At 47.2% G+C, this 16,868-nt stretch overlaps 1 protein-coding gene across 3 annotated transcripts in view; it reads left to right on the top strand.

The window, feature by feature from the left end:
• Positions 1 to 16,868, top strand: part of CEP89 (centrosomal protein 89) — a 163,196-nt gene that overhangs the window by 6,715 nt on the left and 139,613 nt on the right. For all 3 annotated transcript variants that reach the window (XM_088451086.1, XM_088451087.1, XM_088451088.1), the window contains exons 6-7: positions 11,323 to 11,425; positions 15,305 to 15,394. In XM_088451086.1, coding sequence (XP_088307212.1) covers positions 11,323 to 11,425; positions 15,305 to 15,394 — 193 coding nt within the window. The remainder of the gene's footprint in view (positions 1 to 11,322; positions 11,426 to 15,304; positions 15,395 to 16,868) is intronic.

The following is a 16,868-nucleotide window of genomic DNA, read 5'->3' as shown; positions in this document are numbered from 1 at the left end:
CCGATCTCAAAACACTGCAGTGCACTTCCTGGTCACATGACACACCCAAGATGTCCATCAGTGCTCAAGGCATGCCCCCCCATACTCAGAGGCATGCCTCTATTAGCTCACTTTCTGTGCAGCTTACTGCACGTGGTGTGGCCCCGCCCCCAGCTCTCCAAAACAGTGTCTGACTATACAAAAGTGAGGCTGTGCTGTTGCTGCCTCATCTCTCTTCTCCCTGCAGCTCCAGGGAGCTCCTCAAAGCTGGTGAGTGTTAATGATTACAATAAACAAAGAAAATTTTATAAGTTATAAATATCATCTTTGTATTATTTTAATCATTTTTATATCAAATCTCAGGAGTGTGACCTACCCTGACTGCACGTCCCTGATAAGATTACTGTGCAGCGGCACTCCGGATTAGAAACGAGTCAGGATAAGATAACCTTTTTAACTGATGTTTCAATTTCTGCATAACCCTTATGAAAATGTTGTAAAGATATTGAATCATCATTTAAAAGGTCATATCCTGGTTCATTTCTAATACTGAGTACCGCTGTGGATTAAGGGCCTGATTCAGACCCGCTCGCGAGCGCATTGCGTTCGCAAGCGGGTCGATGGTGGGCCAATGCGCACGAAAGCCCCGTAGCGAGCGAGAAATCACTCGCTCTGGGGTTCGCAACAGAACGGGTCAGCTGTCGATGTTGATCGACAGCTCGCCACTTTTTGTAGGCGGGCGGGGGGGGGGGGGTGGCTGTACAAACGGAGGCGTTCCTGTAGGAACACCTGCCGTTTGTGGGCGGCCCTACTGACATCATTTGTGAAGTCCACTTGGCATTGCAAGTGCTGAGTCCCTACCACAAGGGTCTCCTCGCAATGCCGATGGTCGGGACCATCGCAAGGCTGCTCGCCCAAGCTGTGGGTGGTCAACCACAGCTGTGCGAGCGGCCTGGAGGCCAGAATTTTCTTTAAAAAAAAGGACGCCCTGATTCAGAGCGAGCACACGCAAATACCGTGCGCCTCTGAATCAGGCCCTAACTCTCCATTTAGAAACGAGAGGGAGAGAGAGAGACCCAAATATAAGCGTCTATAAGTAAATCTCGCAAAACGCAGACGTTGTAGAGGACTAGTATTGAGACTGTTAATACTTTAATTGTCCCACATTTAGTTTCAATATTTTTAACGGTTGAAAGTGTATTTGGCATTATAAATAAAAGGATATTGTTGATAGCTAAAGCTGAGTAGACATTATATGATGTGTGTACCCAGCGATGGAATGACTCCATGTAATGATACATCGCATGCACTGTACGCACTACACAATCCAGTGTACGATGGCGCGATGTGTCATTACATGGTGCATGTAACAGCACAGAGTCTTCTTTGTAATGTCCCATCTGCTGTGCAGAACAGGAGATGGGACGATGCGGTGAACGACCGTCGTTCGCACTGCACAATCCATATGATATATATTGTTCTGATCCGCGCCGCAACCATATATCATACGATATATCCTATAGTGCGTACCCAGCTTAAGTTTGTGTTGAATGTCTATTCTCTGGCGGTGACCGGGTCACTGCGACTCGCGGGTGAAGACGGCACCCGCAGGCTGTGAGGGCAGGGCGCTTTTTGCACTCCAGAAGGAGGGCAGGGTGCCGCGCCCCGCTAAAACAGCCTAGCGGGAACGCTATGTATGGTCTAGGAAACGTAAGGCACCACATCCACTGTGATTCTCCAGGGGTGAACTGTGTGCGTCAAAATCTTCACAAATCTCAAACACATATTGTGAAAACACTAGAAAAGGGAAAATCTGGTAATAGATAACACAGGCAATTCCCTCTAATAGCAGCGTTTGCGCAGCTAGGCACTTTAATTATTTTAATATTATGTGAATTAGACAGACTCCATAGCTTTCAGATTGGCCTTGCTGTGCTTGATATCAGCCAGGGTCAGGCTGGTCCTCTCCTGTACTTTGGGTGTAGCATAGATGGTTCCAATCAGAAGCTGAACTGTGGGTTCCTGAGACACGTAGACAATATTCCGCATATTGGTTTTAGGGGTCAATGTACTAAGCCTTACGCCGGGTACACACTAGACGATCTGTCGTTCGATCCGGCAGATCTGACAACATATTGTGCACATCGGGCAGTGAGTACCCGCTATGTCGCTGACTATGTGCGCTCTCGTGCGGCGACATCACCCGTCGGACTATATCTATACCAACCAATCCGCTCCTAACTGTCATGTTACAGTCTGTGTTTGAAAAATGACAGGAGCTGATTGGTTTGTACTTTATCTCTATTCCACGGCTTAGTACATAGAGCCCTTAGGATGGGTACACACTAGAACGATATCTGGACAATTTGCCATACTGGAACGACAAATCTACATCGTATAATGTGTACACACAATTGCGCGCTTTCGAGGGTTGCATACGAGATCTTCTGATTGGCAGTGCTGCACGGTCAATCAGATGATATTGTATGCGACTTGGTGGCTATCATTTATTGTGTACAGCCAACCATACGATATGTCTGTTCAATTAGGCCAATTTTTACGTCATATGTTGCCATATAATCATTGTACTGTGGCCCTGATTCAGAGCCGGACGCTCTGACAGAGCACTCGCTCTGAATTAGGGCCGGCCTTCTTGTTTTTTAGAGCGGCCTCCTGGCTGCCCGCATAGCTGTGAGTGACCACCCACAGCTATAGCGGGCGGCCAGGAAGATGGTCGCGATGGTCAAGACCATCGGGCTTGCGACGAGACCCTCGTGGTAGGGTCTCGTTGCCGCGAGACCCAGAGAGCTTTCGGCTCTAACAGAGCCGAAAGCTCTCCCACTGACATCACTTGTGATGTCAGTGGGGCCTGCCCCAGATGGTAGGCGTTCCCATGGGAACGCCTCCGTCTGGGCAGCCACGCCCCCGGCCCGCCCACCAAAGGGGGCATGCTCTCACTCAACATCGACAGCACGCCCCCTTTGGTACGAGACCCGGCGCGACGGTTTGCCCATCGCTATCCGGGTCTCGCGCATGCGCAAGATGAAGCCGGCGTCGTCATGTGCATGCGCACTTGGCCACCATCGACCCGCTTGCGAGCGCATAGCACTCGCGAGTGGGTCTGAATCAGGCCCTGTGTACGAAAGCAATGATAAATCCTATACGATCAAACGATTCCATAGATCATTCGGTTGTATGAGAGACTGTACAGGTGTGCACGCTCAATATCTATCGTTTCTTCTGGGCTCAAGGGAAATTGAGTGACCAATCATTGAAAGTCGTTCAGGTATGTACCCACGAAGGCCAGTGCTTTCTCCTCTGACCTAATTAAAACCACTGAAGCTCTGTCCGTCAGAAGTGGGGAGTTTGCCGTCAGTGTTTCGGGAGGTTTGATTACAACCGGCTTCAGTTTTGCCAACTGCTCTATGGTGGATGGACAAAACCCATTGTCTATATGGGATGGGATTGAAATGCCAGCGACTGTTTAGCCACCGGTTCAAATCCTGACAGCGACTGCCCGAAGTGAGGAAATCCTGACAGAGGCACGTAAGTAACCGAGCCCTCCACTCCCCCCCCCCTCCTAACCCTAACCCTCCCTTAGGGGTGCCTCATCCTAATCTTCCCCCAGAGGTGCCTAAACCTAACCCATCCAGGGGGGTGCTTAACCCTAACCTCCCCCCAGGGGTGCCTAACCCCCCCCCTTCCCCTAGCCTAACCCTTCCCTCGGGGATGCCTAACCCTAAGTCCACCTGGGTTGCCCTAAACCTACACCACCGGCAACTACCACACCCCTGCAGAACGACCACAATCATACCGACAGCTGTGGTCAGGACTTGGTTTGAGGAGATACAGGCCATAGTGACTGTGTGTGCCGGGATTTTATCAGAAAAACCAGCCCAGAGAGCAGGCGATATTGCCGGCCTTCATTTCCTGCATAGCGGTCCCGTACACAATGTATTCCAACGCTTTCTGGATGTTTTTACAATATCCCAAACCCTGCAGTGCTGAACTGGGGAAGTCCTGAGGCATCAGCGGTTCCTGAGAGCGGAAACAGAGGCCCTCATTCAGAGCCGTACGCTCTGAGCAGAGCGCACGCTCTGAATGAGGGCCGCCCTCCATAATTCTGGAGCGTCCTCCTGGACGCTCGTATAGCTGTGGGTCACCACCCGCAGCCTATACGAGCGTGCAGTTTGATGGCCGTGATGGTCTTGACCATCGCGACCATCGCCACTGCGAGCCGGAGACTGCGGTTGAGTTTTTCAACCGCAAGGCCCGGAGTGATTTTGGCTCTATCAGAGCCAAAATCACTCCCACTGACATCACCAGTGATGTCAGTGGGCCGGCTTCTGACGGTAGGTGCTCCCTTGGGAACGCCCCCGTCAGTGAGGCATGCCCCCGGCACGCCCACCAAAGGGGGCGTGCTGTCAATCAACATCGACAGCACGCCCCCTTTGATCAGACACAACGAGCAAAGGAAAGTCCTTCGCTCGTCGCGTCTGGCGCATGCGCACGACGGAGCTCCCGCCGTCGTGCGCATGCGCAGTGCACAACATTGACCCACTTGCGAGCGGACAGCCGCTTGCGAGTGGGTCTGAATCAGGCCCAGAGTGCGGACTCCATGGAACCACTACTACCCCTTGCCAATTCTCTTGTTTAACCGAATAATAAATCCTACACTGATATATTGGTATTTGTGTTAGATTTCTTTCAGTGCACTAAGGTGGAAAATATATATATTTTTTATAGTGTGATATTTTCTGTTACAAAAACATTGTAATGGGGCCTATCCATTATCAGATGTTTTTCTGAGCTTTGAAAGACAAAAGATATCCCTTGAAAATTCCGGTGGCTGGGCTGAACGATATCTGTCATGTACATGACAGATTTTGGCAAACTATGAACGATATCGCATGACATCATTCAGGGAGTGGATTTTTTTTCTCTGTAGCTGGTGCTAATATCGTTCGTTGTTTACCGCATATAAACTGGCAGATATTTCTAATATCTGGCAGCGATATGCGATAATTGAAAACATGTTGGAGAGATGAAAGATTCAATTAATCGGCCGCTGGAGTGCGCATCTCTCATCGTTCAGGGCCTTTCCATAGCAGATAAATTGAACGATATATCGTTCTATCATTCAATTTAAGACTTATAAAAAGCTGAAATACGAAGTCTGCATAAGCATACAGTCGCGGTGTTGTGGAAGCTCTAAGGGCCATATTCAATTTGGAGCAAAAAGTCCGTTGCTGGACTTTTCACCGTCATCTGAGGTTTTCCCGTCGAAACCTTATCGCGCACGTCCCCGCGTATCCCCGTATTCAATTCCAAATTGCCAAAAACGAAAACGGCGAAAATTCCTGTTGTTTTTGGGGAAATCAGCCTGACACCCCCCTAAAGATGCTCTGACATGGGGGTTCACTCTGGGTACCCCCGAATAGCCCTGCAAAAGGTATTTGAGGTCTTTGAATGGTCTCAATAGGTGCTATTTAGCGTCTTTGGGACAGTAGTGAAGAAGAGCATTTAGCAACTTTTTTTGGCCAAAATCATTATTCCCATCAAATTTGGGGTACATGGGTGCAAGCATATGTAACAATCGCTAAAGTGAAGCATTAAAAAGCACCTTCAGCAAGCAGCAGCAATAAAAAAAAACCTCCCCCATACTTGCAGACCCCCCCAAAGGCTATTTCGCTAGTTTTTGAAGATGTACCCCCACTTTGAAATTTATCGCCCACTTTTTCAAAGTGCTTTTTTGGGGTGTCCTTTGTGGGGTTTTTTTTAGTGTTTTTTGACACAGCGTCAAGGGGGGTGTACAAAGTGGTTTTCGTACCTCTGCACCCCAAAACCGCCAGGTATTCATAGGCGAAACTTTATCGCCCATTGCATTGCGTTTTCGCACTAAAAGACACTAAAGTTGAATACGGGGATGAGTGAAACCGGCAAAAATAATGTCAAAACGGCTTTTCGCTCCAAATTGAATACGGCCCGAAGTCTGGTGAAGAACAATTCAGAGTACGCAGCTGCCTTACAGTTGGCCCCAATAGTGAATTGTTAGAATAACTGCTGCGTGTTCTGGATAAACCCCTCCACATTTTAAGGAGTCGCTGTTCAGGTATGTAAATATGGAGGACAGTAGTTGCAATGACAACTAAGGAGCATTCAAGTAAGTTTTTGATATCAAATAATATAAATGCATAAAGTAGGAAATGGTACAAAAAAAGCAGCCAAACGTTTTGCTGCTGCAAACCGCCCGGACGCTGCCTGGAAAACGTTGTCCCTCAAAATTCTTCAAAATAAACTTGATAGCTGGCACCTCAGTGGCTTCTCTATCTCTCTGAGGGAGCTACAGGGTTCCATAGCGGAGACTAGAGTAAAGGTCCAGCAGTCACTCATATAAAGAGCTCTGTATAACACTGGCCTGTATGGTGGTACAAATCTAACTCATTACTTTTAAGTGAACTATATTAAAACGCATACAGAGTTTGCAAATAAAACAAAATGAAGGACCCAGTCACAATATGGAAATTGTTTTTGTGTCAGGTGACGCCAGTATAGAGCTTTTAGGTCAGAGGTCAAAGCAGTATGTCACAAATCTAACCCTGCCCACACCTCCAAAAAAAAACCTGTGACGTATGTGATGGCTGCATTATTCTGTGGGGCTGTTTTTTCATGGGATGCAGTCCCTATGTCGACATTCAAAATGTGAACGCAATGTCGTCCTGTTCACAAAGTCAACACGTGCAATGTCGACCTTCTACCGAATGCCGTCATTAGGGTTAGGCACTAGGGGGAGTGTTGGGGTTAGGCTATGGGAGGGTTAGGGTTAGGCACTAGGGTGATGGTTAGGGTTAGTCTGCAGGAGGCTTAGCGTTAGGCACTAGGGGAGAGAGTTGGGGTAAAGCTGGGTACACACTAGACGATGTGTGTACCCAGAGACGGCAGATGTGTCTGCACAATATATATAACGGGAGGGCGGTGTGTGTGTGTATATATATATATATATATATATATATACATATATATATATATATCTGGTGTACGACCTGGCGTTGGCAGCTAGGACACTCCAACTGCCGTGCATGCACGGCCGACGGAACAACCCAGATGTCGTTGCGCGCACAGTGCATACACACTAGGCAATTATATAGCGCGGTTATTGTTTCACTGCATTTATTTAGTCTCTGCGGTCAGTTGTGTTGCCGTAGTTTATTTTACCTGCTCATGATATAAATGTTTCAGTGTACATGTATACTAGTGCTAGGTAAACACACCCGGAGAATAAATGTTTATTCACAGTTGTTTCGTCATTGCCTTTTAATGAAGTCATTCGCGTTCACACTGCCATGTTTGTGAGAATCATTTCATGGTAATGCGGAAAGTGTAATTCAGAATTTTACCAGCAGATGGAGCTGTGCTTATAAATATTGGCACCATAGTTCTTTGCTAACGGTAGACTTGAAAACAGACCATAAAGCAGATTATGTTGTTCTGAGATAGACGCAATAACAATGTACACACACTTTTTCTTACATTTTTTTTCTCTCCTTTCATCTATTGCAGAGTTTCCCAAACTCCTCCATTACAGTCCAGGTTACCGCTAGGTACACTTGAAAATAGACAATTGCACCTTTATTGTTAAATATTATTAATGTCTAAATGTAAAGCGCCTGACTGCTTTTAAGATGCCATTCAAACACTCTCCTTCAGCAGACATAGGAAGCAGTGGTGTAGGGTGTTTAGAACGGATGGGCTGGTTGTTTGGGATACTTTTGACGCACACTTTGGTGTATATAGACCAGCGGTGCCCAAATTCTGTCCTTAAAACCAACCAGAAGTCCTGTTTTTAAGGGTATCCAAGCTTGAGCACACTGGCCTTTATTAGTACCTCAGTCAATTTGATTTACCCAGTTGGACTCAAGCATGGATATCCTTAAAACCTAGACTGCAGTGGCGGAGTTTGGGAAACTCTGGTCTAATGTTTAGATTTGGCTCCACAGCTTGTTACAATTTTATGGTGAAAACTGGTTTAGGCAAATGGGGGGAAATGGAAGATTTCTCTTTGTTTGCTTAGGTGTTTTGCTTACAGTTGTACTTTTATTATTATTATTATCCTTTATTTATATGGCGCTACAAGTGTTCCGCAGCGCCTTACATAGTACATAGAACTAATAAGTGAACAAAATAAACAACAAAAAACAAATAAGTAAGTTACAGTACAGTGAAGGACATTATATACATTGCTGCAATAGCGATTAAAGCACTCACAATAAGCTGCCGGGAGTTGGCAGTCACGTGTTGGGTGCCCTATGGGGAGTAAGGAGTAGAAGAAAATGTAAAGAGAAGCACATGAGGGAAGAGGTCCCTGCTAATGAGAGCTTACATTCTAAGGGGAGGGGCAGACAGACAGGTGTGACACAGAAGGGGAGGGCAGACAGACAGGCGTGACACAGAAGGGGAGGGGCAGACAGACAGGTGTGACACAGAAGGGGTTGATGGGGAGGAAAGAGCATGAGGTGGGTTAGGATGAGAGCTGGAAGGCCATGATGAAGTAGTGGGTCTTGAGAGCCCGTTTGAAGATATGCAGTGAGGTGGAGAGTCTGATAGGGAGAGGGAGAGAGTTCCAAAGGTAGGGAGCAGCACGGGCAAAATCTTGGAGGCGGGAGTGGGAGGAAGTAATCAGTTGGCAGGAGAGGCGGCATGCATTTGTTGAGCGAGGTGGACGGGCGGGAGTGTGAAGGGAGAGAAGGTCAGAAATGTATGTGGGGGAGGATTTAGTGAGGGCTTTGTAGGCGAGTGTAAGAACCTTGAATTGGCATCTGAAGGGGAAGGGGAGCCAGTGTAGGGCTTGAAGGAGAGGGGAAGCACATGTAGAACGTCTGGAGAGGAAGATGAGCAGAGCAGCAGCATTGAGGACCGTTTGTAGTGGAGAGAGGTGGGAGACTGGGAGGCCAGCTAGGAGAAGGTTACAGTAGTCCAATCTGGAGATGACTAGTGAGTGGATGAGTGTTTTAGTGGCATCCTGGGTGAGGAAAAGTCTAATCCTGGAAATACTTTTGAGGTGGAAGCGGCAGGACTGCGAGAGGTGCTGAATGTGTGGTTTAAAGGAGAGGGAGGAGTCAAGAATAGCTCCAAGACATCGCACTTTGGGGATAGAGGAGATAGTTGTGCCGTCAATAGATAAAGAAATTGTGGGAAGTGAGGTAATGGAAGAGGGTGGGCAGATGATCAGCTCAGTCTTAGACATGTTAAGTTTACGAAAGCGCTGGGACATCCATGAAGAGATAGCAGAGAGACAGTTGGAGATACTGGTAAGAAGCAAGGGGGAAAGGTCAGGGGTGGAAAGGTAAATTTGAGTATCATCAGCATAGAGATGATATTGGAGGTCAAAAGAGTTAATAAGTTCACCTAGAGAGGACGTATATAGGGAGAAAAGGAGAGGTCCAAGAACAGAACCTTGGGGAACTCCTACTGTTAGTGGAAGTGGGAGGGAAGAGGAGTCCCGAGAGGAGACAGAGAAGGAACGATCAGAGAGGTAGGAGGACAGCCAGGAGAGGGCAATGCCATGGAAACCAAGAGAGTGAAGGATTTGCAGGAGGATAGGGTGGTCTACAGTGTCAAATGCAGCAGAGAGGTCAAGGAGAATGAGCAGAGAGTAGTGGCCCTTGGATTTGGCAGCAAGGAGGTCATTGCTGACTTTCATGAGGGCAGTTTCAGTGGAGTGGAGAGAACGGAAGCCAGATTGAAATGAGTCAAGGAGGGAGTGGGAAGAAAGAAAGGTGGTGAGGTGGTTGTAAACAATACGCTCAAGGAGTTTGGAAGCAAAAGGGAGGAGAGAGATGGGTCAGTAGTTGGAGAGTATGTTAGGATCCAGGGTAGGTTTTTTAAGAATGGGGGAGACAAGGGCATGTTTGAATGCAGAAGGGACAGTGCCAGATGATAGGGAGAGATTGAGGAGGTGGGCAAGATGGGAACAGGCAGAGGGAGACAGGTAACAGAGACTTGAAGGGATAGGGTCAAGGGGGGAGGTGGAAGGAGGGGAGGACCGGATGAGGGCCATGACTTCCTCTCCAGAAACAGGGGAGAAGGATGTCAGAGTTGGTGAGACAGAAGGGGAGGGGTGGTCAGGGAAGGGAGGGACAGGAGTGCTGAGGGTCTGATGGGATAAGATGTCCTCACGTATGGAGTCAATTTTAGATGTAAAGTAGGTGGCAAAGTCAAGGGCAGAGAGCGAGGAGGACAAGGGCAGAGGAGGGAGTTGAAAGTGGCAAAGAGACGCCGGGGGTTTGCGGACTGGGAGCAGATGAGGTTCTTGAAATATGATTGTTTGGAGAGGGACCTGGGCAGCACTATAAGATGAGAGAATAAATTTAAAATGGAGGAAGTCTGCCATAGAGTGCGATTTCCTCCACTGGCGCTCAGCAATTCTTGAACACTTCAGCAGGTATCTGGTGCATTTGGAATGCCAGGGTTGTGATGTGGATCTGCGAGGGTGAGTAGTTTATTGCCGGAGCAACAGAGTCAAGAGCAGAAGTAAGGGAGGCATTGTACAAGGTAGTGGCTTGTTCAGGACAAGAGAGAGAAGGGATAGGTGAAAGAAGTGAGTCCAGCAGAGAGGAAAAAGCAACAGTGAGCCTGATTCAGAATCGCGAGCGCTCGCAAGCGGGTCGATGGTGCCCTAATGCGCATGCGCACGACGGAGGGAGCTCGCGTGAGACCCGAATAACGACGGCCAAGCTGTCGTTATGGGTCTCGCACCAAAGGGGGCGTGCTGTCGATGGTGACAGACAGCACGCCCCCTTTGGTGGGCGTACCGGGGGCGTGGCTGCCAGACGGAGGCGTTCCCATGGGAACGCCTACCGTCTGGGGCCGGCCCCACTGACATCACTAGTGATGTCAGTGGGAGTGATTTTGGCTCTGAGAGAGCCAAAATCACTCCAGGGCTTGCGGCAGCGAGACCCTACCGCAGGGTCTCGTCGCAAGCCCAATGGTCTTGACCATCGCGACCATCTTCATGGACGCTCGCATCAGCTGTGGGTGGTCACCCACAGCTATGCGAGCGTCCAAGAGGCCGCTCCATTTTTAGGTAGGAGGGCCCTGATTCAGAGCGAGCGCTCTGGTCAGAGCGTCCGGCTCTGAATCAGGCCCAGTGTCAATAGCCTCAATGTTACGCTTAGTAATGGTAGCCTTAGGAGGGGAAGGAGAGAGGGATAAGTTAAAAGAGAGAAGGTACTTACTGCATAAGGCACCGTGTCACAGGCAAACAGCTAATGTAGTACCTTGTGACTGGTTCTCTTTATAGCCCATCTTATGCTAAGTGTATATTGTGTTTTTTTGTTCTCTCAGAAGAATAAAGCTGCTGTAAGAACGCAGGAGGTTGATGGCAGTGGCACGTCCTCTCCTGAAGGTGGCAGTCATCCGGCAGTGTCAGAGCATCCTCCCACAGAAGGTATGGTATCATGTCACACAGCTACAAAATAACAATATGCCATGACAGTCGCTGATAACTATTTACTTCCATGGACTGTTTTTCTTTGTTTTGGTTATATCTAGGGAGTTATGTGCAAAATAGTCCAAGCATCTAATTCCCATCTTTAACCATTTGCTAGGCACACTCTGTAGCTGAGGATACATATTACCTTAGCTTTTGTGACGATAGGTGTTAGACTTGCAGAATAGCTTCTCACTATGGTCTGTTTTGAGTATAGAACTCTTAAATTAAAAAAAAAAACCTTTTAATGTGGAGGTGTCCTGTTAAACTACATCTGTGTAATTCGTCTGCAATCAGACTGCAGCACCCCAATACTTAGGCCCGTATTCAATTTGGAGCGAAAAGCCGTTTTCGCGTGTTTTTGGAGAAACTTTTTCGCAGGTGACGTCATTTTTGCCTGTTTTGTTTTTAACCCGTATTCAATTTGGATGACTTTCCGCCTAGGCAGAAAGTAAATGCAATGTAATAGGGGAAAAAGTTTTACCTATGAATAGCAGGCGGAAAAAAGTGCACAATCGGGGTTTTGGGGTGTAACGTTGCGGGAACCCCCGTGCAGCCTTCAGACAGTCCCCCAAAGGTAAACTGTGTAAAAAAAAAAATTAAAAAACACTTAACACCCCAAAAAAATCACATTGAATTTGGGGGCAAAAAAAAATATGTTGAGGGACAAAGATAAAAACTGGGGGGGGTATGCCTCATGTGTTTTTTGTTTTCATTGCAGGTGGATTTTTTACGATTTTTTAAACTTAACTTTAGCAACTTTAAAATATGCTGACCCCCCCCCATTTTCAAGTAAGATAAGTTATTTTCAGCAAAAATAACCTCCTGAATATTAGTCTGCACCACTTATACAAAAACGCTATTTAGCAGCTATTGAGCCCGTTTAAATATACCAAATACCTTCAGCAAGCCAAATTGGGGGTAACCATAGCTAACCCCCATGTCAGAGCATCGTTTGGGGGGTGTCAGGCTGATTTCCCCAAATCTGACAGTACTTTCCGCTTGTTTAAGTTTTGCTGGGTCCCGTTTTTGCCTACTTTCAAATTGAATAAGGGGATATGCGGGCGCGCGCACGATACTTTACCGCCTGCAAAACACGCGATGTAAGCGAAAAGTCCGGGAGGCGGAAATGTATCGCGGCTCGGCTGAAATTGAATACGGGCCTAGGAGTTCAAATGGGAGAGAACTTGCCAAAGTCCTCTTCCTAAAGTTGATGTCGTTCAGACCTGAGGTTGGCGAGACTTGCGGACATCCTCAGAGGAGGCTGTGATGGTATTTCAGGACAAACATTGCAGAACATTTAAAAATACAGAAAATAGGGCACTTCTAATGCTCTCTTCCCTATCTCCTCATCCTGGCAACCATAGAGTCAAGGGTACACTCATTTCAGAGAGGATTGTCTCTTTAAATTATGTGACCCTGAGAAGTTATTCTCCGGTGACCACGTGACATCACCGGAGAAAGCCCCATGTAGCGCAGAGATCATTATATATCTGCAGACGTATTGGTGCATCATGCTGTGTGTACGGGCGCTTGCCGCAGGGGTGACTGACCTCACCACTGGAGGGCACATGTACATGCCCGCCCAGCTGTGATGTCAATCACGATGCATCGGGCCGACAGTCGGTAAGTGTGTATGCACTTACCAATCGTCAGATAGGGCGACGGGCCGATCCGTCGTCCTAGTGTGTACCCAGCTTAAGAGGTTTCATTTTATTTATGATTTTGGCCATGGAGGTTTGTGATTGATCGTAGCTTCAAAAATAAAAACAAAAAAAACAAAGTATATTCCCAGTATCTATTCTCTGTGCAGAATCTTTAGAGCAGGCTTGTTATTACGCTCTAGGCTTTTATTTGTTGTTTGTGTATAATTTGTAAATAGATTGGATGCGACGCTCGGTCCACGGATGTATAGCTGGACGTTTATTTACCCCAGTGCGTGGGCGCCTGTCACTTATATTTTTACACTATGGTTCTTTTTTTTTACGAGCAGCGAGTCCCATTTACTATGGTGTGGTTATCATTAATCAGTAATTACTCATACTACACTTAAAGAGGGCGATTTGCTGAGGGTGCCCAGAGGATACATTCATTTTTGGAAGCTTTTTAATTCTAGTCGCAGTGACAACAGACCTGCTGTGTACAGTGTATACTATTGTATCCAATGCACAGAAAGGACTCCGTCTGTTGTTAACAAGGGGCCAATGGAAATGCAAATTGGCCACCAAAGCCGTTTTGGGGGGGGGGGGCGGTGGGGAGATTTTACGTGCTAAATACGGTTCTGTAAGGGTGTTTTGCCACTATAGCCATCATCCGATGTGGGAGGGGGGGGGGGGGGACTGGGCATAATCTTATGGGCCCCACCTGGATTTGTGGCGTACAATAACTTTACATTCTGTGAACCAAGAACCAGTGAATTAATGTATAACAGAGCAGTTTGTTTCTTTTCTTATCCAAGTCCTTCACGCAAAGTATTTATGGTCACCGCTGGTAAAGGATGACACCTAATATAATACCCTGCAGAGTATTACGCAGTGACATCGCTCCTGAACTCCGCATTAGCAGACCACAAGGATGGGATGAGAGAATGCTGTAAGCCGCGTAATGTTTGTGTTTGGTCCCGAGCGGCGCACGTTTCTGCTTCTATAAATCTGCCATGAAAGGTGTTTTATGTCTTTTTCTCCCAGACTAATTGACCAGAAAAGAACAGGGAGGCGTCATAACAAGTTATAATTAAACCCTCCTGTAAGCTCTTAGTCTCAGGGGATCTGGCCGTCATTGAAGATTTGTCGGATAGATTTTTGTGCATGTAATGCTGAAATGCTTTTACACCCTAATGTTTGATCAGAGGATTAAAGAGCACCCGGCGCGTTTATTGGAGGCAGCCATAGTTTTGCCGCAATTCATACGAATGCAGCCTGACACGGTCGTTGGTTCCGTAGGAAGCAGAGACGTCGCTGAGACACCCTGAAACACGAGTTGCTGGCTCCTGGTGTATTGATCGCATGACTCCACAGTATGGCTACATACATTTTATAAGGACCAGTGTTCTTTAATTCCATACATTAGAAAACAAGGCGCTTTGAAATTAGATTTTTAACCTGAAGAAAAATGAAAACACATTGTAAAAGCTGACGCAGTGATTGTAGCATGGGGACGAATGAGCTGCCACGGTGAGCTATGTCCTACTAGGCTGTGCTATGCTGTATATACTCTCATTGCCGGCTAAGGTACATGCTGCAGACTTCCTCAGGGTCATCCCAAAAGGGCAAATCAGTATTGTTCTATAGAAGAAACAGGGCGATCACCGGGCTTCTCCATAATGTCAATTTATTACACTCCTACAAAAATCCATGTAGATGGTCGACGTTTCCGTCTGCAAATAGACCTTCGACATGACCAAGTTTCCATATCTCATATAGAAAACGCCACGATGATGGCAACACTTCACTTTTATATATCTGTGTGATATGTAAAAAGTACAAATAGGTGATTTTTAAATGATTTCTTTGTGGCTTATAGCTTATTTGCTAATGGGCATGTGTGACTGACTACACTGTAGGTCAGTGAGTTTTACTGTCACATTATTACCATTTGTAGTGTTCATTCTAGCACCCTGCACCTGTCTCTGCTCTGGTGCCTCTAGCACACTCAGGTGATGAGATACAGAGCAGAGTGTGCTAGAAGCACCAGAGCAGGGAGCGACGCCCCAGGCAGGAAAGAGGAACTGCACAGGGTTGTGCCAGGTGCAGGGTGCCAGAATGAACACTAATTTGTTGTGCACAGATTGCGTGAAGCCGCTTAGTGAGAGCTGTGTATCTATCTGTTATTACGCAGAATCTAGCGCTGATGCCGCGACAGAGTCTCCGATTCCTCCTCCTGGCCCAGAGAGCGTCAGGAAGCAGACGGCGGAAGTGGTCACATCAGGTACTGGAGATCTCCTATTACTTTTATTCCTCAGATAATTCTGGCTGCCCGCTACTTGTGCCCGTCGGAGGTGTACTATTTCACGTTATTGGGGTGTGTATCCGCCTCGTCTATAACAGGGGTACATCAGCCAGGTGGTGACAGTATTCAGTCTCTCATCATTTCTTATGACATCGCCGAGAGTTTTGGCATCCCATCATGCACTGCAATTATGCCCTCCCCCCCCCTACCCCTCGGACCCGCTTACGCTTTCTGCTCGTCTCTCTGCTATGAGGTGGTTGTATGACTTGAGAAGTGACCGCCCAATAGGAGCAGCCTGTGTCGCCCCATTTGCTGCACTTTTCCCCGCGCATTTCTTTTGCAGCCGTGTGAAATGTAACGTTAGCTGAAGTGCTCCACAATCTAATCTAAGGTCATTACAAAAACTCTTCCTGGCTAGTTTGTAAGTGATTCATCAGATCTACATCTTGTGGTTCTGCCGAATGCGGCAGTGTGTATACAGAACAGCTATACTTACCTTTCCGTGGTTTGGCAGCTTCTCAAAGTAATTATCGTTCCTGGACTTCTTCATCTCTTCCATCCAGTTTCCTATACTCAGATTATATACAGCTCCGGTCCAGCGTTATTAGGGCCTGATTCAGCAAGGATCGCAATTGCAAAGCTGCACGCAGGCTATAGATATATGATGTATGCACGCAGGCTATAGATATATAATGTAAGCACGCTGGCTATAGATATGATGTATGCATGCAGGCTATAGATATGAGAAATGCACGCAGGCTATAGATATATGATATATGCACGCAGGCTATAGATATATGATGTATGCACGCTGGCTATACATATGATGCATGCACGCAGGCTATAGATATATGAGATATGCACGCAGGCTATAGATATATGATGTATGCACGCAGGCTATAGATATATGATGTATGCACGCAGGCTATAGATACTGTATATGGTGTGTGCACGCAGGCTATAGGTATATGATGTATGCACGCAGGCTATAGGTATATGATTTATGCACGCAGGCTATAGGTATATGATGTATGCATGCATGCAGGCTATAGGTATATGATGTATGCACGCAGGCTATAGGTATATGATGTATGCACGCAGGCTATATAGATATATGATGTATGCACGCAGGCTATATAGATATATGATGTATGCACGCAGGCAGCTTTGCAATTGCGATCCTTGCAATAATGCAAATGCAGCAGGAGGTGTAGGACAACCCCTACTGCGTTTGCGATCCCAGCGCTGCGACAGGGGTCGCAGGCTGGGATCCCCATCGCGACCAATGGATGGCGCTAGACCTCCTGTCAGCTTAACTCAGGCTGGGCGGCTTGTGAGCCCAGGACACTGGGCTAGCCACTCCTGGTAAATGGGAAGTACACGCCCCGGGTTCCGGGAATGGTAGCTGACCCCGCAACGCCCCTTAAATGCCTCTGCGTGTCAATCAGGTAGA

This window comes from Taudactylus pleione, unplaced genomic scaffold, assembly GCF_031769625.1.
Source record: "Taudactylus pleione unplaced genomic scaffold, aTauple2 ptg000537l, whole genome shotgun sequence".
Classification (NCBI taxonomy): domain Eukaryota; kingdom Metazoa; phylum Chordata; class Amphibia; order Anura; family Myobatrachidae; genus Taudactylus; species Taudactylus pleione.
Note: the sequence above shows the minus strand (reverse complement) of the source record. Positions and strands in the feature narration are given on the sequence as shown.